The following is a 25730-nucleotide window of genomic DNA, read 5'->3' as shown; positions in this document are numbered from 1 at the left end:
ATACTCTCTCTCTCTCTCTCTCTCTCTCTCACACACACACACACACACACACACACATTCTATTTTTTATACTTCCAAAAAGAACACACTGGCACAAAGAAATTCTCTCCAGAAATCTTTCTTTACTGAATTCAAAACATATACAAATTCAGTGTCTTTAATCTAGATTTAAACAGAGAGAGTTGATAAGTATTGCATAACTGCATCCTGACCCCTCACTTTTCCTGACATGAAAATTATGCTGTTGGGAAGAATTTTACTCACATAGTACTTAAGTCTTTAATTCTGTCAAACACTGTTATTCAAATAAACATCAAGCTTCCCTGATCCTAATGACTCCAACAGGAGCAATTTCCAGTGTTTCACTATCACTTGAAATTATTTGCATTGAATATAATTTGGGTTTGGCTAAATTAACAAATTATGGCTATTCAATCTTCGACCCAGCCGTATTATTTTCACTGCTTGTGATCAGCATTCTGCTGAAACGGATACGGTAAAACTCTTTGAAAGTCATCTATACAGATGCTGGAGGTCATAGACATCTTTTCTCAGAAACACTTTGAAAGACTTTCAAAAATTGTTACGCAGAAGGGAATTTCCTGTGGCTGTAAGGGCCTATGTGTGTTTGCTCCAGATTGTGTGTATGTTTTTGGTGTGTGTGTGTGTGTGTGTGTGTGTGGTCAGGCTGCTTGAGAGTTCTGACATACCGCTGTGGACCAGTGCCATGAAGGAACAGCCAGACAACCCTCATCAGCAGGCCAAAACTTTCCACTACGGGCGGCTCAGTGCCCAGATTTCACCCCAGACGCTCCGCTTCTGATTAGACTTTCTAAAAGCAGAGCCATACTCATCTCTGTTTCTGTCTCTCTCCTACTCTTTCCAACCGTTACAACACAACAAAAGGCCCACCACACTCAAGACTAACACACTCTTGAACCTCATTTGAATTTATTTGTTTACTAATGGAAATTTAGGTGGCCATGAAATGTGTCCCAATTGGCTGACTTTTCATTTGATTCAGAACAATAAAAGGGGATTGTGTGGTGTCATGGTAAAGGCTCTGTTAATTAGATGGTTGCTGGTTCAATCCCTCTATTCCCATCCAAAAGGTACTGTGTATTTAGTTCAAGTCTAATGAAATTAATAGTTTTTTTTTTTTTAGCTCAGCAGGTAAAGCATTTCTTTGTCAGCGCAATGGTTTGATAGCGCCTTGGTAACAGATGAAGTTTCCCGACCACAACATCATATCAATGAACATGTTCAGTGACAAGTATTGATCCAAGTTACTGAGATCAACGCACTGGAAGGCATGTCTTTCTCCAGGGAGAATGGAGCTGTTGGAGCCATAACCTAGTTGTTTGCACCAGTGCTGGGGAAACCACTTTTGCTTTTCAAGACTTTTTAGTTAATTAATTTATTAATTTATTTATTTTTTTCGTAATTAAATGTCATAAATCAGTCTACCGGTGAAATGACTTATCTCTGGTTACATATGCCGGACATCTCCAGTCGTTTTATTAGCATAAACCCCAACCCCTTTCTTAAAAAGGACTTGCATTTAGAAAATGCATCTCTTAAAAAGCTTGCATTTAGACTTTTTTTTTTTTTTTACCTTTAGACATTCTGCTGCTAACTAAAAGTAACTTTGCAAATACATATCAAGTACCAGTGAATATAGAATGTTGGTAGACAGTCTGCTTAATGTCTGCTAACAATTTATTTTGATGTTCTGTATAACTAGTTTTATTATTTTGTATTGTGTAGTTAAAGCATGCCACAATAATATTAAAGAAGAAAAATAAACTTGTTTTCTTGGGATGTTCTTCAGTTATTTTTCCTAACCGACAACCGACGCTTGTTAACCGATTATTAACCACTAACCGACAAGATTATTTTAAATTAAAATTATATTAAAATCGAAAGGATTTGTTTTCCGGGGATTCATTTTACATGCACAAAAGGCAGCAAACAGCAGAACATGAGGATTCACGTGGTCTTCATATCACATCACACACCTGCAGCGCTTTTGCGAGTGGATAAAAACATAATAAAGTTAGGCTATATATAGTGAATAAATATGCCTACAGAGAAAAATATTTTTACTTGAAGAATTAATTACGAAAATGAATGAAAAAGTGCAGAGTTTCAGTTATATTTTGTGCTGCATGAAAGGAAACCAGACGGCAGAAAGCGGCATTCAATTTTTCTTTAGGCTTATTTGTTTTTATTGTGAATGTACATGAGTAAAGGCAAACCATTTACAATTCCGATTATCTTTATGACTAAAATGAGTAGTTGCTTCCACTGTTATAAGGAAAAAACTCGATTGCGCTGGCGCTGCATGTGCGCTCACAGTTAAGCTCTGCTACCTTGACAATGCAGCCTTCTCTACCTTCTCTAAAAAAATGATAATAATATTTATACGCGTAGCATTTTTTAACCATGTAGCAAACCTTTTTTTAATATTATAATAAAACATTTAAAATAAATTAATAAATTACTTTTTATTATTGATTGTATTAATCGGTAAAAATATTTACGGTCGGTTAACAGTTAACCGTTTAAAATGAACCAATCGCTATGAATCCCTGTTGTTTTCACTTTGAATGAAGTAATCCATTACACTTAGATATATGTCAGAATACATAAGAAAATATTCTTTAAATGTACTGGAAAACAACACAAATAAGAAAAACAACTGGAAAAACAACACAAATAAGAAATGACTCCCATGATAAATCAAAGAAACACTGGATGTTTTTGATTCATGTTTTTAGAGGAAAAGAAAGACAGCAGCAAATGATATGAAAATGTATAGGAACCTAGGTGGAGATTGGATCTAGACATTGCAGGGTTAGCATGCAGCTCTCTTCTGGGTGTGGATTTATGGACAAGCAGAGGTGCTCAAGGCCTTGATTAAATCCATGACCTTCACCACTCACACTGGCAATCAAGAGGAGGATAAATTCATCATTGCATTGATCCATCAATTGAATTGCGTTTCCGACACTAGCGATGGCTTGACCGTGGCCAGCAGGATTGTCTAATTTGCTCGCAATGCAGATTGCTAACACTCTTGCTTTAACTGCACTGTGCAATTACGTCTCTACCCCTGAGATGCGCCATCATGAACCTCATACCTCCCACAGACATCCCCTCAACGAGTGCCAAGCAGCAAAGCAATCAAATAAATATGCCCTTTCCAATTCATTAACATTCATATGGCCTCTGAATTTACATACATTAGAATATGCAGAAGCATTTTTATTGGCGCCTTGAGCTAGAGTGATGCTAAAGCCATACTTGCCACCGTCATCTACTCATCTCTGCACTCCTCCTCTCAGGTCTGTGTTTGTGAAGACACTTGGCATTTGTAAATTGGTAAAAGGCTGAATTCTTCTTCATGTGTATCTTGTGGTTCCTAAGAGGGGCCAAGAAATTGGGTCATCCATTGGGGCTTTGAGGCGAACAAATGAATGTGAGAGGCAGATGTGGAAAAGATGGGAAAGAGAAAGAGAGATGGTTAGAAAAGAGAACGTGAGATAGCGGTTTTCCCTTTCAGAAAATATCCACATTTTGAGAGGAGAGTCAGGTTGCCGGTGTCTGGTTTGTAAACATAATCGTGGTGTACTCTGAGGCAGGGAAATGTTGGAATTTGAATCCAGGTCTTAAGGATGTGTTTTGGTTTTGCAAAGTCCTTTAGGGATGCTCTGCTACAAGAAACTATTTGTAATTCCGGCACTCGGGCTCGTTTTTCTCCACTGGTTATTTGAGTCCGTGTTGACTGACCCATTTTTACAGAACACGGGATGTTGTAACAACTCTGAATGAGGAAAAAGGAATGTTTATTTACAGCTGAAGCGTGTAGTTTCTGTGCCTTAAAAAAAAAAGAAAGAAAATTATAAAATACAATAACAAACGACTGTTTATAAACAGGTTTTAAGCTGTGGTTTATGTATGTGGTTTAATTTAGTTTAGTGTATTTTCCTTCTCATATTGTTTTGCTTTGTTTATTTTCTTCTCGTTTAGTTCGATTTACTTTTGTGTCAGTTTGTTTCTTTTTTTTCTTTGTTTTGTTTTCTCTTTACATTTTTTTTGCTCTGTAAAGTTTATGTCTAACATTTCAGTCTTCATGTTTCTGTTTTGCAGCCTGCAGGCCAGGTACCTACAGGGCCTCTTCCATGGACGCCTACTGCACCAAGTGTCCTCCTCACAGTTTCTCCCATCAGGAGAAAGCCTCTGAGTGCTCCTGCGAGAAGGGATTTTACAGAGCTGACATGGACCCACGGTCAATGGCCTGTACCCGTGAGTGATCCAGCACTACACCAATAAATCTATGTTAGATAGATTATGCATGAATGTTGATGCGCAGAGAGATCCATGGATGGATGAACTGATGGAAAGATGGATGAATGGATCTTCTGAGGAAATTCAGAATGCATAAATGTACAAGATAAGTGTATGGATAAATAGATGGATGAATGGGTGGCTGGATTGGTGGATTGAGTAGATGGATGGATGAACTGATGGAAAGAGGGATAAATAGGTGGATGCATGGATGGATAAAATGATGGAAAGTTAATTGAATGGATAGTTTTAATTATGCATGGATGGACAGACACCCGATGGATGCAGGACTGATTGTTAATAAGAGAAGGCTGGAGGCTGTTTTCTTTATTTATTCTTATAGACTGGGCTCAGTACATTTTCATCTCCATCACTGTCTCATTATCATTCATCAGATTGGACATTTAGCACTGCGTTTACAAGGCTGGTGAGGTCACCTTATATAGATCAGGACAGTGAGTCATTGCCTATATTGTGTGTGTGTGTGTGTGTGTGTGTGTATGTGTGTATGTGTGTGTGTGAAGGGTGTAGTAACGAAAGAAAGAAAGAACCCTAAATGACAGATCCTAATTACAGGACTCATTCATCTGATAAGGCAAATTATGGGTGCAGCTAAACATATGGATGTACTTAATGACCTTCAGTTGTAGTACAACACACACACACACATACACACACTCTCTGCTTGCTTAATGTAATGATAAAATAAATTAGGGCAACAGCAGTGAAATGAGACTGTTTATACTGTATATAAAAATCACATGCCAGCTAATAAAAATGATGTGCTAATGTGATTACTTAGAAACCAGCTGTAAATCACACACATGCATGTCAACAACATCACATTTAGTTTAAGTGCATGGCTTAACTTTTACACCTCAAACGAGACTATATATTTTTTATGCCCAATTTGGAAATTATATTTACATCTTAGTGTTTCCATCCAGCATTGTTTATGCATAGTCCCAAAATGTTTGGAAAATCAGTTTGAAAACAGCCATTTTGCTCTTATGCTCATCAAGGTTGCATTTATTTGATAAAAAAAAAATATATATATATATATATATATAAACAGTAATATTGTTGAATATTATTAAAATTTAAAGCAACAGTTCTCTATTTTAACTGAATTTTTAGAAGCCATTACTCAAGTCTTCACTGTCACGTGATTTTTCAGAAATCCCTTGTTTGACACTTTAAAGAACACTCTCTCGTTTAACTCAGTGGCTGGGATGATCTTTAGGTTGTGCAGCATATACTGTAGACTGCTTCATCCCCAGGTGACGTCAAACACACCGATCTGTGTCCCAGAGGTACCCTCCCTTTCCAACAGCAGCTAGTAGATCTGGTGAAATGTCATCACGACAGACATTTAAACTCCTCCACCTTGATCCCCGTTTCCTCTGCTTCATTTGCTCTCTCTATCCTGAAGCTCTCTCACAGACTCTTCAAACCCTCTGAGCTGTGAAAGCAACCATCACTCTCTAGGAATAGAGATGAGTGTGTTTGATTACTTTGGGTTTGCAAAACAATTTGTGTCCGTGTGGAATAAGTGCATTGGCGGATCTTCGTATCTTATTCTCTTTCCTTTTGGATGTATTTTCTACTGTTTTCATCCCGCACTCATATGGGAACTTATTTCAGTGAGCAGACACCCTGCTGAATGGAGTAGTGTTAAAAAACCTTTACAGTAGTTGTGCATAGTTGCACGCTTGCAAACTATTAAATAAAGTCCCCATGGCAGCACTATCCAGCACCCGACAACCTGTTCAGACCTCTCATTATCATGCCCTTCTTAGAACGAATGTTTCCCTTAATGCACTGCATCATGGCAATATGGGAAGCATTTAGTGTTAAAGTTCCAGCTAAGCAGCACATGAAAACCTCTAGGTTTTTCTTCATATTTATTTGTTCCTCGTTGTCTCAGTTGGTGTGCTTGCTGTAGTGAGTGCTGCACATTATGTGTGTCCTATTTCTGGTTGGCAATAATGAAAAGTAAGTGCATGAGAAGTTGCCCAAGTGTAAGGGTTGTTTTATTAACATTGTTTGCTAGATTTTACATTGACATTAAGATTTGCATTTTACATCACATGGTCACCCAAAGGAACCCCTTTAGGTATTTATTATAATAAATATAATTATTTTTACATAAACATCTTTTTTTGTGTATGTAGATTTAAGTTCATGGGGATTTATACGTGTATTTCTATAGGGAAATTGAATAATGTTTAATGTTAATTTAACAATAATAGTGAATTAAATTTATTAATTACAATAAATAGTTATTTTTGATACATTTAATTAATAATTAAATAATATTAGTAATATTTAATACATATATTCATGCAAATGATTTTTAAAGGTTCTAGTTTTTTTATAGAGAAATTGAGTGATATTAAACTGAATGCTACTAATTATTTTATGTTTAATATTGTTCCTTTTAAGTTATTATTATAACTGTAGAAATCTTTAAATATAAAAATAAATATGCACACAATGTTTAAAATTGTATTGTAAATTGTAATTGTATTATTTTATTTTATTTTGTATAAATTGTATTGGATTTTTACATCTGGATCCCAGCTGTTGTTGCTGCTCTATTAGAAAACTGACTTTATTTTATAAATGCATAAATCAATGTGTAATTATTTGCCAAATATGTGTGTTCAATCAATCTAAGAAATTAAACAAACACTGGACTAAATATTGTAATAGTCTGAGTCATAATTACCAAGTGAATACCCCAAAAAGTTACGGAAGGTGATTTATCCTCCTTTTTTTAAATGTAATGTAATAAACCTATTATTTATTTAAATCTTTATTCAAACATACCTTTTTGGGGTCACAAAGAACCACTTGTGTAGATTCATAAAGCACAAACACATACTGGATTTACAAACAAACAGAATAAATGACAAGCACACTCTTTCTGTATTTTCTCTCTTTTTTGCTCCCAGGACCTCCGTCTGCAGCCGAGAACCCTATCTCCACCCTCAACGACACCTCTGTGACTTTAGAGTGGAGTCCCCCCAGAGACAGCGGCGGCCGAGGGGACGTTACCTACAACGTCCACTGCAGGAAGTGCGCCAGTGACGGCAAGACATGCAACCCCTGCAGCAACAGCGTCCACTTTGTACCTAGACAGTTTGGTCTCTCAATCCCTAAAGTGTTGATCACGGACCTGTTGTCCAATACCAACTACACCATCAGCATAGAGGCAGTGAACGGAGTGTCCGATCTGAGCCCGACCCCGAAACAACAAGTCACTGTCAACATCACCACCAGTCAGACAGGTACATTGGGTCTGTTCTTCCATGATAATGTTTAAATGTTGCATGGCATTAGGGGTATGCGATGTTGACAAAAAATAATATCTCAATATTTTCTGGGATTAGACGATATTTTGATGAATATGTTATTGTGCTGGTGTCTTAAGGACTGCTGTGGACAGCTGACTCCTAACGTTTTGGATATTCTTCATATTCGGTGTGATAGTCAGTTCACTCTGATAGAAAGAGCCTGTCCTCCAACAAAAAATGACCATATAGGTTGTTTGTGCAAGCACCTTATTACAACCTATATTTATGTTTTAAAGTTAAGCGCCCTCTAGCGGCGTAAAAATAATGACAGTATCGCGTTGCGTCTGTCGTCATGAAATGACATATAATGTCATTACCAATCAAAACGTACGTTTATTTAAATGCAATGTGTGGGCTTTTTACACCGATCTCACAGTATTTCCTACATATTTTACTAGGTTGCTTATTCGTTCGAATGACCACACCTAACCCCACCCCTAAACCTTACCCTCACAGAAAACATCCTAAATTATGATTTATTGCGCATATACATTTTCATGCACGTCTGTTCCCTGGGATCGAACCCATGATAGCATGATTACATATTAAGGTATAACGCAATAATTTACCAACTGAGCTACACGAAACGCAAACCAGAGTGCAAATAAAAGAGTACAAAACAATAATATAAAAACGACCTTTTGTCGATGGGATGCAATTGTAGTATACACTCTGATGGGTTGTATTTCAGGGATTTGGACAAACGACCTATACGAGCGTATAGGTTGGAGGACAGGTTGGATAGAAATATATCTTTTCCAATAAGTTTTGATAGATTTTTTAATTTTATGGACCTTTTTTAATTTATAAAGTGTCCATTATATTTTGCACACTGATATTTGAAATTATTTAAATAATGAAAGATCCTCTGAATGTGAAATTAAAACTGCAAGTAGGTGGCAGCAAGTCACTGTTAATAAGTGAGTCATTGCAACTGAACCGAGTCATTTAAATGGTTGATTCATTCAGGAATGAAACACCATCATGTTGCTTAGAGACGCAAAACAGCGCCGCGGTTGTGTTTGGAATTATTTTTGGTTGTCGAAATGGCACAAAAACAGGAAATATGGTGCCTAAAACGTAAATCTCTTAATTAACTTCACATTTGTAATCAAATGGTACTCTTCATGTGAAATTGATTATAATTACTATATGAAGTTGTATAAATACACATTTTCTACCCCCATGTCCTGAATTTTTGATCATTCTAAATGTATTCTAATAAACTGAATCACGCAGTGAAAGAACGCACTCTAAATGTGCACGTGCACTAGTCTAGACTTCATGTAAAGTATGTGTGCGCTCTGTAGGAGTGTTTTGATTGTTTTTTGCAAAATACTCTTGTAATAATGTACAAACTTAATAATCTCGGGAAGAAGGAGGCAGGAATAGGCGGACAATCAAATGAAAACTTTAATGATAAAATAAACACAAAACAGCGCGACAGCCCCTCGCGGACAACTGTCACGCACAAACAAAAACCAAACACAAAATAAAATCCAGGCCTGGTCCTCTCTCGTCCTTAACTGTCATCACTCCTCTTTTGTATCCTTCCGATCTCCTCCAATATTAATGCAGACTATATATATTGCACACCCCTATTTGGTATATATCGTTTTGCCTGCGACAAAATCTTATGGTTAAAACCTAACATCATCTGAATGGATCTGACTGGTTGAAATGTTGTCACTTCATGCAGCATTTTGCTGCATGAAAAGTGTTGCATAGTGTTTGACCTGGTTAGGACACAATGTTACACTTTGAAATGCCAAAGCCAGCACAATGCTACCTGTTGATAAACTGAAAACCAGCATGCCTGAGGTAATTGATTTTCTGTGAAGAGGTCCTCATTAGATTTCCATAAACATAACACACTCCAAATGATTTTTGTAATCAATGTTGTGTGTGTCTCTGTTTCAAGAGAGGTAAATAATGCCTCTCTCCTCAGTTTTTCTCCCTTTCTTGTTCAAAATGTTATACATCCCAAACCTTTACTCTGACAGTGAAGGTTATCTTTTTTATTCAATGAGATCTCTCAAAAGCCTTAAGTTTTTATCAGCCCTTGAGTCTGGTGTCTGTTTGCGTTTGTGAGCTGGTCTTTCTGATGCAGTGTATTGTGAATTTTTCCCCGGCGATGTTGCTCTGCTCAAGGTCCCAGGATTCGATATCAGACAAAGTTGAGGTTCGGTACAGCAAGAAGGTTGTTGTTTGACCAGACTGGCATTTGCAGATTCCCGTCTCTCTCTCTCTCTCTCTCTCTCACACACACACACAACCTCTGTGGAAGTTCATAAGTTCATAGTAATCAAAATGCTCTAAATAATACATGTCATAGAATATGTTATCTAAAGTCAGGACTCATGTGAAAATGTGCTGAAGACACAACTGCCCTCACAGCTTCCTGTCTCACACCTCTGATGGGCTGACAAGGGTCATCAGTGCCGGTGTGTTCTCATTAAATGTGTGTTTGTGAGTGTCTATATGGTGGTTTTGGGCATTGTGTAAGGCTCCGGTTGAGGTATGAAATATTTATGAAGGTGTTCGGGGCTGTAGAGGGAAGCTCTTGAGCAGAACGGGCACATGCTGAGAGAGAAGCGCTTAGTGTCAGAACAGGGTCAAAGATGCCAATGATTTATACATTCAGCCACGTCAAAGCATAAACCAGCACAAATCCAAATATTATATAGTTTATTGCAATTTAGAAATTAATGCTTCTCATAAAAATGTGGATTTAATGGCACACTCTTCAGAATAAAACTTCCACATTTTTTTCAGCCTTATGCAATGTGGGATGCATTTTAAATTACCACAAGTAAGTTTTATTTATTTATTTTATTTTATTTATTTATTTAATAATTTGTTACTTTCTCATTCTTCAGACAGCAAAGTAGTTTATCTGTACTAGTTTTTTTAAAACAGCAAACAAGAGCAAATCAAGAACCTTTTATAAAAAAATAAAACATAATAAAAATGTAGCTGTAAAGGGGAAAATGTTATTTAATATTTATGTTCTTAATGAATTAATGAAATAATAATTAATTTTTAAGAAGAACAATAAAATCACAAATTCTAAAATCTTATTAAAATCAGATTTTGCATTATCACATTTTAATGTCATTATTAACTATTTTTGTAAGTATAATGAGTGTTTATTGTTTCTATATTATTAAGTATTATTAAGTAAGATATTAAGAAATCAAAAGTAGGTACAGTATTGATTCAAATTTTGAGTGGAAAATGCAGTAAAAACAGCAATATTGTAAAATATTGTTACAATTTAACAGCTGTTTTAATTTAATGTATTATGAAATGTAATATATGTAATTTAATTTATTATAATTTCTTCCCTTCAGTCTCAAGTTACTTTAGATATCATTCTAATATGTTGATTTAGTGCATAAGAAACATTTCTCATTATTATCAATCTAGAAAACATTTGTGCTGCTCAATATTTTTGTGAGAACTGTGATTCTTTAAATAGAAATATACAGTCTTCAATGAGTATCTATGTGTGTGTGTGTGTGTGTGTGTGTGTGTGTGTGTGTATTTGTGTAATTTTGAAAGCTGTTCACAGATCTCAGGACAGAAGAGGTGAAGGACACAAGGTGCATTTACCTCCAGCCATCTGACCAAATATGAGACCTGCTGTCTCTACTGCCATCTCCCTCCCCCCTTCTCATTCTGTTTCTGTGTCTGTCGTGCTGTAGTGAGAGAGATGAAGGAACAGATGAGAGAGACAGAGAAGGTGTTAGACTGTGCTTCAGGAGTGTAATTACCTGCTGTTGTGTGGCCCTCCTTTGTCTCTCTTTAGACAAAGGTTTCACTTGTGTGTCTGTGTCTAAAACACTCTCAAGTCTGTAGGGGATTGTGAGCTCTCTGGCTTTATTTTAATAGAGGTGTAACTGGAATAAAACCATATGGGACAAGAAGCTGCGATTAAACTGAGGTGGCCTTGAATACTTATAGATATAATCTTACAATTTTGTATGCATATCATCACATTGTGGCTCTTCTCTCTCTCTGTTTGCAGTGAATGTGATCCTGAAGGAGAGAAAGAGTAAAGACAGTATCACACTGGCCTGGCAGGGACCCGACAGACCAAACGGGGTCATAGTGGAATATGAAGTGGTTTACTATGAGAAGGTACATCTAATCTCACCTCCTCTCCTCTTGTCTTTTTCTCTCCTGTTTTTCTTTTCCATCCGCACTACTCTAACAAGCAGAGTTATCATCCTCACACACAGATTTCAAACATGCTTCTTTGACCTCCATTAAAAGCTGTAACGATTGCAGTTGTCCAGGCAGCCCTGGCATGTGTAATTGAGGGCTGAAGCATCATCGTGCCTTTGGGAATGAAAGCAATCACTAGACCCTGTTCTCCACAGCTGGCTGCTCGCACATATACACATAGCTCTTTAATTATGGGAGAATGAAACCAGGGTTGACGTCACTTATCAAAGAGAATACTTTATTGTAACACACCTGTATGCACAGACTCACACACACATCCAGACTAAAGGAGAACGTGCACACACACAGTTGTTAATAAGTAATGAAATCAAGTCTATATGATTATTTTATTTTATTGAAAATGTTGTGCACATTGAACTTGCTGAACTTGGATATTTCCAATATTTTATTTTATGTGCTTATTTATTTATTTATTTATTAACATTTCAGATCAGAGAGAATTGTTTTAATTGATGGATGGATGAATTTTGTTTGTTTTATTGAACCTGTTGTACACATTGAACAAGCTACACCTCTTTATATCCAATATTTTATCTTAGTTTATTTTATGTTTTAAAATATTGACATTTCTGGTCAAAAAGAATACCTTCACTGTAATAGATGTGCACACACACACACACACACACACCTCCAGATTGAAAGGGAACATGCTGACACACACTTGTTTATGAGTAATGCAACCAAGGCTACGAGGCATAGAAATATACAGTACATCCAAAATTTACTATTATATTTCATTCAGTACATAATAATAATACATTCATTGCATAACCATCAGTTTAAATTTGACATCTCCTCTAAGATTTATTCTTAACCTTTCAAAAGTCAATCCTGCACAGATGCAATCGTTTGACCGAGTCTAGTCTGGCACACATACTGGTTGCTGTGCGATTATGGGATGTCAGCTCAGACTGAATGCCCAGATGGGTGTCTGGCATTGGAGATCATGTGGTTCATGCTGTGTTTCTGGGAACTGGAAGGATCCTACGCCCTCAGAAACAAACCTGCTCTGGCCTTCTACACTCTGGGTGTGGTGGACAGAGACCAAGTCTTTCCCAGAACCCATTTGGTCATGAGATGCTCTTTAATATTTGGAAGAGATTTATTCATTTTGAAAGGGGTTTTGGCTCCGTCACTGGACTGATTCAGTGACTGTTAGCTAGTGGCTGATTCCTTTTGTACATTTTAGGTTTAAACAATCAGTTTATAAGATCATATTGACTTTTTTAGACTTGTGTACATTGAATGCAAGTCACTTTGTAAAAAAAAAAAAAAACAGCAAAATGTGTGAATGTACTGTAAGTGTAATGCATAGCCAGTCTGCTGACTATAAGTCAGTATCAGTCAGACATATCCAAACTAGCGCTTTCAGCCAGCTCTTGCCATTTTTGTGTACAATATGCATCAGAGAATACGTGAATCTGCCATGTTAAGTGTTAGCTGGCAGGCTTGGTAATTACTATAAAATTAATCAACACACAATATTCATAGACTCACATTTACACACCACTGCAGATGTCTGACTCATGTAACAATAATCACACCAATAATCATGTCAAACAGTGTAAATGAAAGCCTTTGCCTGGTCTGTTAGCACTCCAGCATCTGCCTCTGTGAAGTCTACTGGCTACAGTGTTAACGTGCTGAAATTTAGAAATTTTGCTGCTCTACATGCTGCACATGCAATGCTGCCACCCTGCCGTTTACTTCAATCAGCTTTAACAAGATTGAATTGTTAACATTGTTTAGCATAGCATTGCTGGAAGACTTAACAGAAGGCTTGATAACTTTTATAATTTCATACAGAAACAAATCCAGTTTTGGTAAGCATAAGAACATTTTCCTTTAGAAATATTAAATGTTAAACCAACTCCAAACTTTTGAATGGTAGAATAAGTTCAAAATCGCAATAACATCTGAGAGGAATGCTATGCAAGTCATAAAATGTTTCATCATTGTCTGACCTCAATCTCTAAATCGATCTCACTGTGAGTGAAAGTGAATGTTGCTTTGTTTTTCCATTCCAGAACCAAAGAGACCAGAACTACACGGTTCTGAAGACCAAAGCCCACACAATGACAGTGGAAGGACTGAAGCCGGGCACCACCTATGTGTTCAGAGTGAGGGCGCGCACTGATGGAGGCTATGGCAACTACGGTGGAGAGATAGAGCTGGAGACCAGTCATGAGGGTAATGATTTTATACTTTTCTTAGCAGTTTTCTTTTTCTTTTACTTCCTCCCTAAGACTCTTCCTCTTTTTTGTTCCACTTTATTGAGGGTTCATCAGTAGCATACCAAAATTTTTTCATGGGCGCACCACAAACCAGCTCAAATAGAATCACTGTGATCAGATAGTGATGTTATTTTGGGCATTTTAACCTCCGTTTCTGTATGTATTCTTTATTACGCCTTTTCTGTTTCCATACAGTAGTTTCAGTTATTTCTAGATTTTTAGACATGAACAATGACAGCATTAAAAAGTTTGTGTACAAATTCTGTTCTACACTACCATTCCAAAGTTTTTTTTTTTCAAATGTATTTGAAAAAGGCATTTATTTAATTCAATAAATGTACTGATTTGATCAGAGATAAAGTAAGACGATAATATTGTGAAATCGAATTATCATTTAAAACTTTAACTACAACATGTTTTAAAATGTAATTTATTCCTGTGATGGCAAAGCTGAATTTTCAGCAGACATTACTCCATTCTTCAGTGTCACATGACTCTTCAGAAATCATTCTAATATGCTGATTTGGTGATAAAGGAACATTTTTATCAATGTTGAAAGCATATTTTGTGGATTGTGTGATTAATACAAAATTTTAAAGAACAGTATTAGAAAGAATGTATTTTTGTAACCATGTAAAAGTCTTTTTTTTTTCTACTCAATTTAATGCATCCTTGATGAATACAATTTTAATTTTGTTAAAAAAACAAAACAAACAAAAAACACCTTACTGACCCTAAATATTTAAATGGTAGTGTATAGAGTAAATGCCAACAGTAAGACTGGCTAGTGTATGACTTATTTACCAAACCTACTATTTAGTGTTCCTGTAGCTCAACTGGTAGAGCATTGCATTAGCAAGCATGCTAGCGCAAGGTTGGGGGTTCGATTCCCCGGGAACACATGATAGGTAAAAATGTAAAGCCTGAATGCACTGTACATCGCTTTGGATTAAAGCGTCTGCTAAATGCATACATTTATTTAATTTAATTTATGCTCGTTGTGAGGTGAGCATAGTGTGTGTCGCCATGTCTGGTGAAGACAAACCAGGCTGTGTTGAGTCTGTGTTTCTTGATGGGGATCAAAGAATGGAGGCACATTTTAAAAGGCTTTGGGGCATACAGCAAACACAGAGACCTTGTGGTATATGCACCTAATTTAAAGCATGTCACAGTCCAGCGAGTATCCCTGGAAGCATATCACAGAGCTCAGCTGACCTGATCTGCCAAGCTGAAAGTTATCCAGAGTATAGAGTCCAGTATAGTAATTGGTCTTCTTAAGCCTTTGGTTCACGGTGACATTCATAAACGGCTTACACTGTGTGCATTTGTTCATATGATGCACATCAAAGCAGAACGGGAAGTACTGTAAATTGCATGTGTTTAGTCTGATAATGTAGAAAAATCTCTTTATGGAACCACTGGCTAGAAGTTAGGTCATTATAATTTTGAATTAAATTTTAATTATTATTATTATTTATTTATTTATTTTTAATTATCTTTGTGACTTTCACTCATTGTTAGTTTTAGTTTGAGAGTACTATACTTGCAGTTTATTTATTTATTTATTTATTTATTTATTTATTTATTCATTTTTAGGGCTGCTAAAATTAATCTGCATAATAGTATCCAATGGCATTTGCATGTTTAATGCAAGTTGGTTGTAAATGTTTCCATTTTTTATATACCATGAATCTTGCTTGCCTCTTTTCCCAGTCCTGTTCTTTCTGTTCTCAATGTCTTTCCAGTCATATCTCTCATTGTCCTGTCAAAATAAGTGTCAAAAATGGGCAAAACAATCTTGGTATGATCATATAGCTTTAATATCTATTTAGCAAATTTCATGCATCTGTACCTGACTCGGAAAGTTGCGAGCTCTTTCTGCATGTGGTGCATAACTGAGATTTTAAATGGAGTTGAATGAAATTCAAAATCAATTCCTGTTGATGGAGATATTCATTTTCCTGTAAGAGGCGGTTACTCATGCATTGCCAGGCTTGATAAATGTTGTATTTGTTTTGAGTAATGAGTTGATTGCGGCAGCATAAAATCCATATACTCGCCATGAAACTTTCAAACCGAGCCTGTTATTCCCTCTGTTAACATATTTATTTGGATGCCATGCGTAAATTAGAAAATTGACTCATGCATTTGTCTACATATTTAGTGGCCAAACGCAGCTGGTTCTGGTTTTTCAGAACGAACCAAAGTAAAGTTTGATATTGAAGCTGAGTATTTAACCCTCCTTGTGGTCCAAGATACCACAAACATCTTCAAAGGTTACATACAAGATAACATCTTCAAAGGTTTTCTATGAAATATGTTACATTACTTGTTTGGTATAAACATAAATAGGCTATAGAATGTCACATTACTGCATACAAATATTTTGAAAAATGCAAGTCTACTTAAAACAGAAATATACACGCATGTTTTAAAACAAAAGGTTAATGTTTCAGTATTGTTTATTTTAGTTTTGTTGTTGTTCTTATCATTAAATACTTATTTGTTATTTTACATAACAATAGTATTATTACTATAGTAATATATTTCTTTATTGATTTGTTTAATATTTGCCATTTAAATAATAAAGTAATGCATTTTAATAATAATAATAATAATAATAATAATATTATTATTAGTATTATTATTATTATTATTATTATTATTCTTATTATTATTATTATTATTATAGATGGGTGGGATGAATATCTGAATAACTTTCTTGTGGGTTTTGATCAAGTCAGAGGAACTCATTGGGGACTTTGAGGCCAAACAAAACTGATGCAAATGTGTCTCTTTCTCCCTGTCTCCCTCTTCAGATATGCTGGCTATTGGGGACCCTAACCAGTCCACAATCCTTGCGGTGTCCATAGCCGGTGGCATTGTGCTCCTCATCTTCCTGGTGACGTGTTTTGTAGTGAGCGGACGGTAAGAATAGTCCTCCTTTTAAGACCATCTGACCTTTTGCTTCGGTCGCTCTGTACTTCTAAACCATCTTGGAGGAAGGTGTACTGGTCCTGAGGGCTGATATTACGGAGCAAAATAAAACGCTTCTGTATGTTAGACCTGAGAGCTGCTGTCAAATGACAATTTTAAAGGAAATTGAACCTTGAATTAGAAAATGAAGTGTGGATTCTTCCATGCCGAAGCATTTAAAAGAACTAGAACAGCCCATACAAGCACTCGGTGAGGTGTGTCTTATAGGCTCCTAAAAACCAAGAAAGTGTTTGAAATTGAAGTCTGAAGAGACATTTTGCACAGTATCTTTGCTTTTCAAGTAATAGCTGAAGCAGAAAAGACAGTGCAGTCAGTTGGATGAGATGTACTGAGCCTATAAATTAATACTCATAATAAATATACTCTGAATGACTGAATTAAATAGTGGTTTCTTTCTCGAACAAAGCTCGCCCGAAGTCTCTAAAAACATTAGTATTGATCTGAGGTGATTGCCTATCATGCTGAGTGGCCTATTCAGTATTGACTAGAAAAGACTCATGTTTGCCTGCTGAGAGCATGTAGAAATGCACGTAATGGATTCACGGGCAACAAATAATTAATCTCAAACCACTCAACTATAAACCAAAACAATAAATATGTATGACTGGAATACACAAGACCAGAAAAAGTGATGTACTAGAGGGATTCTCGGCAGGTTTTACTCACAAACCAGTGCAGCTTCATGCATTTCCAGTTAGAGCTCTCAGTCTGGAGTGAAAGCTGGAAAAACAGAATGTGTTGATCGGTGTGCCTTAGATAACTGTAAAAGAAGATAACAAAAGTGGAGGAGAACAGAAAAACAAAAGGATGGCCGATTGGCGAAAATTGCTAGTAGTCTCATGATTATAGCTCTATTATTTTTAGGGTGAGTGTTTGAATTAACAAAATGAATTTAAATCAGCAAATTTTCAGAGAGGATTTTGACAGTGTGTTGTCTTTACTGTGACTGTCAGTACATCAGACTCTTTCAGAGGTGATGCATCTCTAAATTCCTCTCCTTTAAGGTGTCTTGACAAATACAGTGCCTTGAACATTACATTTCTTACTGTCAGATTTCAAATCGCAAATGTTTCTGGCAATGCTCATACGTATGGATTACGTTTTTTGTGCAAACTATGATTTGTTTTGTTCAGTAGTTATGTAGTGTATTTGATAAAAATCTGTCGTCTTGCATTCATTCATTCAGTCTTTGCTATTTTTGTAAATACTGGTCTATACAAATATTAACTTTCAAAAGTTTGGGGTTGGTGTGATTTCATTTATTTATTTTTAAGAAATGAATTATTTCGTTCAGCAAGGATAAATTAAATTGATCAAAACTGACTATTCAAATAAATGCTGTTTTTTTTTTTTACTTTCTATTCATCAATGGATCATGAAAAATGTTCAGTTTCCACAACAATATTAAGCAGCACAACTATTATATATATTGATAATAATACAAAATGGTTTTTGAGCACCAAATCACCAGCATTAGAATAATTTCTAAAGAATCAGTAGTAATATCTGTTGAATAAAAAAATAATAATAATAATAATAAAATTGGAAGCAGTTATTTAATTTGTTGAATTACTGAATTAAAACACTGTTTGGTTTCATCTTGTGCTGTTTTTATGAATCTTGTACATTAATTACATTTATATTGCCATTTTAAGCTAAAATAGTTCAACTTAAATAGCAGACATGACCATGATATGTTTAATTAGGCCAAATTAAATAGGGCTTACATAAGTCATTCAGACGTACTGTATTAATGTGTTAGAAAAGCTATACTGTAGACTCTCTAAAATACTGCAGATATACAGTCTTTCCCACAAATTTGAGGCCCTCAAATGTCTTTTTATTATTCCACCATGTGCAAGTTTGCCAGAAGATTATTCCTCAGGCATAAGTCTCCACTGTAACACAGCTGTCTGACATACTATAGAAAGATTATGCAAACTGTAACATTCTTCAAAGAGAAGACAGACCTCAATAACCCCTGCCAGCCAGCTATATGTCCTCAAGCTGAGCCATTGGCTTACTATCAAACATTGAGAATAGTTTCATTTCATGCAGCGCAGGATTTCAGGACGAGAGATCAAAGAACATAATCACCTCACTGCTCCTCATGTCTTGGTCTGCTAAAATCCCACTTGACCTCTTGAGTCCGTTTTGTTTCCTCTTGCCATTAGGTCTTTATAGCTGCCAAGTATATCCATCTTTTTTATAAGAATCACACAAGGGAGAAACAATGAGGAAACAAAAGACAAGTGAACGAGTGAGTGAACAAACAAATGCATAAACAAGCAACTGAATGAAAGAATGAGCGAAATAATAAACATACATTAAAGCAGAGTGGCTGTTTGGCTTGCGGTATTTTTACCACTAGCTTGCAGCTAGTTTTGCTTCATTATTTTCTGTCTCTATTCCCCATACTCCTCTTCTCTCTCTCTGTCTCTTTCTTCCTTTTCTGTCTGTAAGAACATGGCTAGCACTGTTAGCATATTTTTGTACTTCATCTGGCTCACAGAGATTTATTTTGAGATTTTAACATCAGCATTGCCTGTTGCACTGCTATAATACATGTAGCCTACAAGAATTTTGAGGCTGGGATCTATGCTTTAATATAATCGTTTGAAATACAGCTAATTAGCTGCATTCCCCTTGTTGAATGAAAAAAAAAATAGGCAAGCATGATTAGCATATCTTACATTTTTTTTTCAACAGTCATACAGTCAAATTCTCAATAAAAAAAACTAAGCGCACTGGTCAATAGAAATAAAGTTTTAGTTTACACAATAATAACTTAATAATTTAGTAAAGTTTTTGCAGCCATTAGCGCACGAGTTCTTCCTTTCTCTTCTTTCCATTTGCTGTGATCTCTTTACTTTTTGAATTAATGAAATAGCAGCTGAGATCAAAATAAAGTAAACAAATAAATAAATAATGCTATTTTAATTTGCTTTTTCAGTGCACCAGGGACAAACATTGGCTGACAGAATACAGAATATTTGTGGTCTTGTATATGGACAACAGGAGAAACTGGGATGTGTTACAGCAGGCAGATGGTATTCAGTCATCAAATTTGGACAACTCATTTTTTTTTTTTTTTTTAAATCAGTTTCCCTAAAAAGCAATTAAGACTTGGCAGGTGGGTACTAACAGCTGGAAAACTCCTGCAAGTTTAGCTCTTCAACTTATCAAACATCACAGCTGCTCTTATCAATGCCAGACAATTATTTTTGTTTTCAACTTATGAAAAAGTTCGAAAATCTACACTCACCAGCCACTTTATTAGGTAAACCTGTTCAATTGCTTGGTAACACAAATTGCAAATGAGCACATGGCAGCAACTCAATGCATTTAGGCATCTATATGTGGTTCAAGATGATTTGAAGTTCAAACCAAGCATCAAAATGGGGAAGAAAGGGGATTTAAGTTACTTTGAACGTGGAATGGTTGTTGGTGCCAGACGGGCTGGTCTGAGGATTTAAAAAACTGTTGATCTGCTGGGATTTTCATGCACATCCATCTCTAAGGTTTACAGAGAATGGTCCGAAAAAGAGACTTAACATATTTAATATATTAATAATATAATAATACTTGATCGTTTGAATATCATACTTTTCTGCCACTTTACTATTGTTAGCATTAGTGTTACAACAGTAAAACTATAGTAAATGTGGGTGATTTGTGGATTGAAACGGCTTATAACCGGATCTTTGTTGCACTGTTTCTCCTGTTGATGAGAATAACAGCTATGATTTATTTGGCTTTAAAAAAACTAATTTAATTACTAATTTTAAATTAAAGAGACGTTAATTGTACTGGAGAACTCTGCGTTGAACTTGAGTGCTTTTTACTGGATTTCACAGTGTTGTTTAGTGCGTGATTGCGATTGGTCATTGTAATAAATGCATGCACTCTAAACTCGCGCTCAGCTGTTTTCTTTTGAGGTGAGCAAATAAAAGGTCCGTGTGGCGTGCAGTTCAAAAGAGTAGCCCTGTTTTGTTCTGCTTTTAACATGTTTGGCGTTTAACGTATCCATCATGTGCAACAGAGTGACAACAACATCAGTTGTGACAACAACAGACATCAGTTAGACAAAATGTATTTTATCCAGGGTGTTAAACCCCACACTGCAAACACCTCTTAAGCACACAGAATAATGCATGTGGGCATTTTTAATTGTTTATCTATTTTTGTAGTACTGGCTTTGAATGATTATGTAATTGTTGCATCGTAATCGCAATTAGAAATTCAATTAATTGTGCAGCCCTAATCTCAGACTGGTTTCTTGAACATGACAATGAGTTCAATTTACTCAAATGGCCTCCACAGTCACCAGATCTCAATCCAATAGAGCAAATTTGGGATGTGATGGATCATGGATGTGCAGGCGACAAATCTGCAGCAATTCCGTGATGCTATCATTCTCTGAGGAATGTTTACAACACCTTGTTGAATCTATGCCACAGAGAATTAAGATAGTTCTGAAGGCAAAAGGGGGTCCAACCTTGTACTAGCAAGGTGTCCCTAATAAAGTGGCCAGTGAGTGTATTTTACTCCCATGTCTTACTCTCTCTGACCTTTAGGATAATCTCTTTTAACCAGTATCCTCCACTTAATTATTTAGCGTGCATTGGACCACTTAATTATTTAGTGTGCATTGTACACATGCCAATATTTGTCTTTTAATACATTTTTTCATATTTTCTGCTGCATTCAAATGAAGCAAGCACATTATTTTTTAATAATTATCAAACTGTATGATTCATATGCATTGCACTATTATTCATCTCAAAGGTTGACTCATTGATTTTCCATCATTTAAATAATTGAGGATTAGTTTAGGCAATAATAAAAAAAATAGGACCATCCAAGATGTAAAGTTTGTTTCTTCATCTGAACAGATTTGGAGAAATTTAACATTGTATCACTTGCTCACCATTAGATCCTCTGCAATGAATGCGTTCCATCAGAATGAGAGCTCAAACAGCGGACAAAAAACATCGCAATAATCTACAAGGAATCCATCTTGTGAAGTGAAAATCTGCATTTCTAACAAACAAAACATTAAGGTGTTTAAGTAGTACTTTAAATAAATGTTTAAAATTGTATAGTGAATTATTATTAGCCTACATATTTACTATATGGAGTTGGCCTCACGGGAGCCCTATTATTGGACACTTTCGGAATAAATTAATTGAGGAAAATAAAGCATTCCTACAACGGCATAACTGTAACAATTGAAACGTATTACCATGATGATGATGATTTCCCAGGCATGTCTATGCTTGTTTTAGAGAAAACAAATTGTGATTTAAATTTCTAGAGCTATATTGTGCATCATTAGTTTTCTCATTAGTTTTTTTCCCTCCTTATAGTGTTTTTGGTCCGCCTTTAAGTGTATACCATGCGATCAAACCACTCTACCTCATTTTTCAGATACAGTCTCTCATGATGGTGGAAATAATTTGAGATTCCATAAGAGATCATTCACTTATCTCCTTGATGATGCTAGTATGGCACAGATGGATTTGTCTCTGTAATGAAATATGAAGTGCACAGGAAGATTTTCAAGTCGATTTAATCAGAGAGAGGCAGCACCTCTTTGTCTATGAGATGTTCTCTTCGAAGCATCTGCTGCAGGCCTTGGGTTATTCTTAAAACTTGATGACAGGAAAGTGTGCTTCATACACTTACTCTCATGCAAGTAGAACGTTTCTCCCAAGAACCCAAAGCTGAGAGCTCTTCATGCTCTCAAACATGTTTTCGATCATTTTCATCCTCCTATTATCTGTCCAACAGGTTGTTGCGCTGCCATGTTCATAATGGATATCTGCATGAAATGTTCAGTTTTACCTCAAGTGTGCTTCGGTATGGTAACGTCGGATGACTTTGATTGGCCAAATGGCACCAATTTAACAATTTAACGTTTGGCTTTTAGTTTGTCTGCCCTGGTACAAATGCATCTGTGCTGCTAGTAGACACAGCAAAGCACCTCTCCGTGCCTGAAATTGTAGCACAACAGACATAATGACGTTTTAGAGCCAAAACTGTTTGGAAGAGCTGTCCCATTATAAAAGCTGGAATGGGGAACACAGAGTTTCATAGGAGCTCGGTTTCCAAGTCAATAGCCAGTGGACCCTTCTCAATGCATTCTCATTTACACACACATGTGCAAACACATGCACACGCATACTTCTCACGTTTATCCAGAGGTATAATGGTTCTACCTTCCTCTTAGCGTGATGGACTGGCCTCTCGCCGCAATATACTCTCTGTCGGTAAAGGCACTGTTTGGCAGCGGTGCCGCTACTAATAATTGTTTCTATAGAATGGACAGCACTATAGCTCAGTTCATTTTGAGTGGTGTGATTTCAGTAGCGACTGAAATATTGCATAGTCAGCATGAAAGTGAAGTAAACAGTGAGATGATGAAAGCAGAGCAAGCTGCTGCCTGTCAAGCACAATACAGGAAGGGAATCTTAAACCTCTTGCTAGGAAAGAGGTGAGAGGCCTGTTTGTGTGTTTCAAGCTTTTTAGTCTTTGGGGAGGGAGTGTAAATATCCTTGTACTGTACTACTTTCCTCAGAAAACTTTGCTGAAACCGACAAAAGAAATTAGGTGTACGTTATGGCATTAGAAATGTGAATGGTCATGATTGGTTTTCAGGGTTCATGTTAATAATAATAATCATAATAATAATCATCATTTTCTTATTATTATTACAGAATAATGATTGTTATATAATATTTTTATTATGATACAAATAGCATTATGGTAATATTTTATGATATTATTTTTATTATTATTATTATGTTATTGTTGTTAAACAGTGTCGTTGTTAAACGTTGTTAAACAAATTGTGTCCTTAGTATTTGTTATTTCTAATTAAAATTCAACCAAAATGAACTTGCTATCACATCTAATTTACACTGTCGTTTTTCTCCAAAACAAAAGCATGCACTTTCTTTTTCTTTGGGGTGATTAGCAAATGAGAGTTTTATTACATGCGTGGCCCCTGCATAGATTAGGGCGACACTAGTCATCATGTCAGAGGTCAGACTCCTTAATTAATTGGATTCTGACTGCTGTACTGAATCAAACTAATAAAAAAGCAGCTCTCAAAAACAGGATCATTATAACTGCAATTTTCTCTCCTGCATTCTCAATTACTACAATGAATCGTTAACAAATGAGATGTTTCTCCACACCAATCAGAAACACATCCTGGAATTTAGCACATATTTCAATTTGATCTCTTCTTTTCACTAATAATGATTTAGTAAGGCTGAAGTAAATCTTTTATTATTTATTTTTATTTATTTTATTTTTTTATATAGCAAGCACCGGCCTTGGAGGTCTGCCAGGTCTCATCTAACAGAGAAAGGAGCCAAGCAAAAGTAGCTAAAAGAAATGAGGGATTCAGAGACGAGGGACAAACATTTTGTTTCACATTCATCTCTTATTGCTTGAAAGTGTAATGACCGTGCGGTTCAGCATCGAGGGCTCCATGAGCTGGAGACGTGGGTGACACTGATTACCATTAATCTGAAGAGCATCTCCGTGTGATGAAAGCATTAGGGAGGCATTTCTCTGTCCGTCTCCATCCTATTAGCACTATGGCACACACACCGAATGGATAGAAATCATCTGATCTTTGAAAAAAATCCTGTCATTTATGCTAATCATCCTCGCTGACAGCCAATGCCGGCCAAAACGCTCCCTCACTTAAAGCACTATGGAGAGCCTCTCTGTGAATCTCTCTCAGCTTCATTTTCAATTTTTTGAGTCTAATCTTGTACAGACACTGTGTTGTTGTAACTTCTCTTTTGTTCTGCATTGTGTGTGGTCTAGATGAGAAACAAATCTGATATTTCTCTCACTCTCTCTTTCTTGGTGTGGCAGTGAACAAAGGGTTCAGAACAAAGTGCTGTCATTTGTAGAATTTCTTCATTACTGAATGTTGACAAGATCATTTGCGTAATTTTCCTTTTTGTTCATCAGTAATAGAAGCCTCTCAAAAGCATTTACTTAGTTTTTAACTTCAAACACGGACACTGCTGTCTAATCTGAATTATACCGAAAGCGATTTGCTTCAGATGTTAACAACGTGTAAATACTGCTTATTATGCAGCTGTTTTCAAAATTAAAGTTCAGTGGCAGTTAGGTTCAAATCCTCTTGTTATGCATTATTTTACCTTTGAGTTATATGGGCTGGATAGAACTTTAGAGAGTAATTGATGTGAAATGATAGGTTCTTTTGAACAGCATGCAGTATTCACCCAAAACACGACAGTTTGTTATTATTTATTCATGCCATTGCAAACCTGTATGGCTTTCTTTCTTCTGTGCAACACAAAATATAATTGTAATTATTTATTTGATAAATTTTTTTTGGTCCATATACGGTGTAAATTAGTGGGGTTCAGTGTACCTTTGGAACCCAGTGACTTCAACTGTAGGGGCAAACTTTGCTGAAGAAATGAAGTCGTACAGGTTTGGAATGACAATGAAGTAAGTAATGTAAGTAATGGCAAGTGATGTGTAA

At 36.0% G+C, this 25730-nt stretch overlaps 1 protein-coding gene across 1 annotated transcript in view; it reads left to right on the top strand.

Moving 5' to 3' along the window:
* The window catches only part of LOC113120274 (ephrin type-A receptor 3-like), a 105964-nt gene that overhangs the window by 45698 nt on the left and 34536 nt on the right, over nt 1-25730 (top strand). The window contains exons 4-8 of the mRNA XM_026290192.1: nt 4153-4308; nt 7308-7643; nt 11740-11852; nt 13988-14150; nt 17014-17122. Coding sequence (XP_026145977.1) covers nt 4153-4308; nt 7308-7643; nt 11740-11852; nt 13988-14150; nt 17014-17122 — 877 coding nt within the window. The remainder of the gene's footprint in view (nt 1-4152; nt 4309-7307; nt 7644-11739; nt 11853-13987; nt 14151-17013; nt 17123-25730) is intronic.

The sequence above is a fragment of the Carassius auratus genome, chromosome 2, assembly GCF_003368295.1.
Source record: "Carassius auratus strain Wakin chromosome 2, ASM336829v1, whole genome shotgun sequence".
Lineage (NCBI taxonomy): Eukaryota > Metazoa > Chordata > Actinopteri > Cypriniformes > Cyprinidae > Carassius > Carassius auratus.
This window is presented reverse-complemented; position numbering and strand designations above follow the sequence as displayed.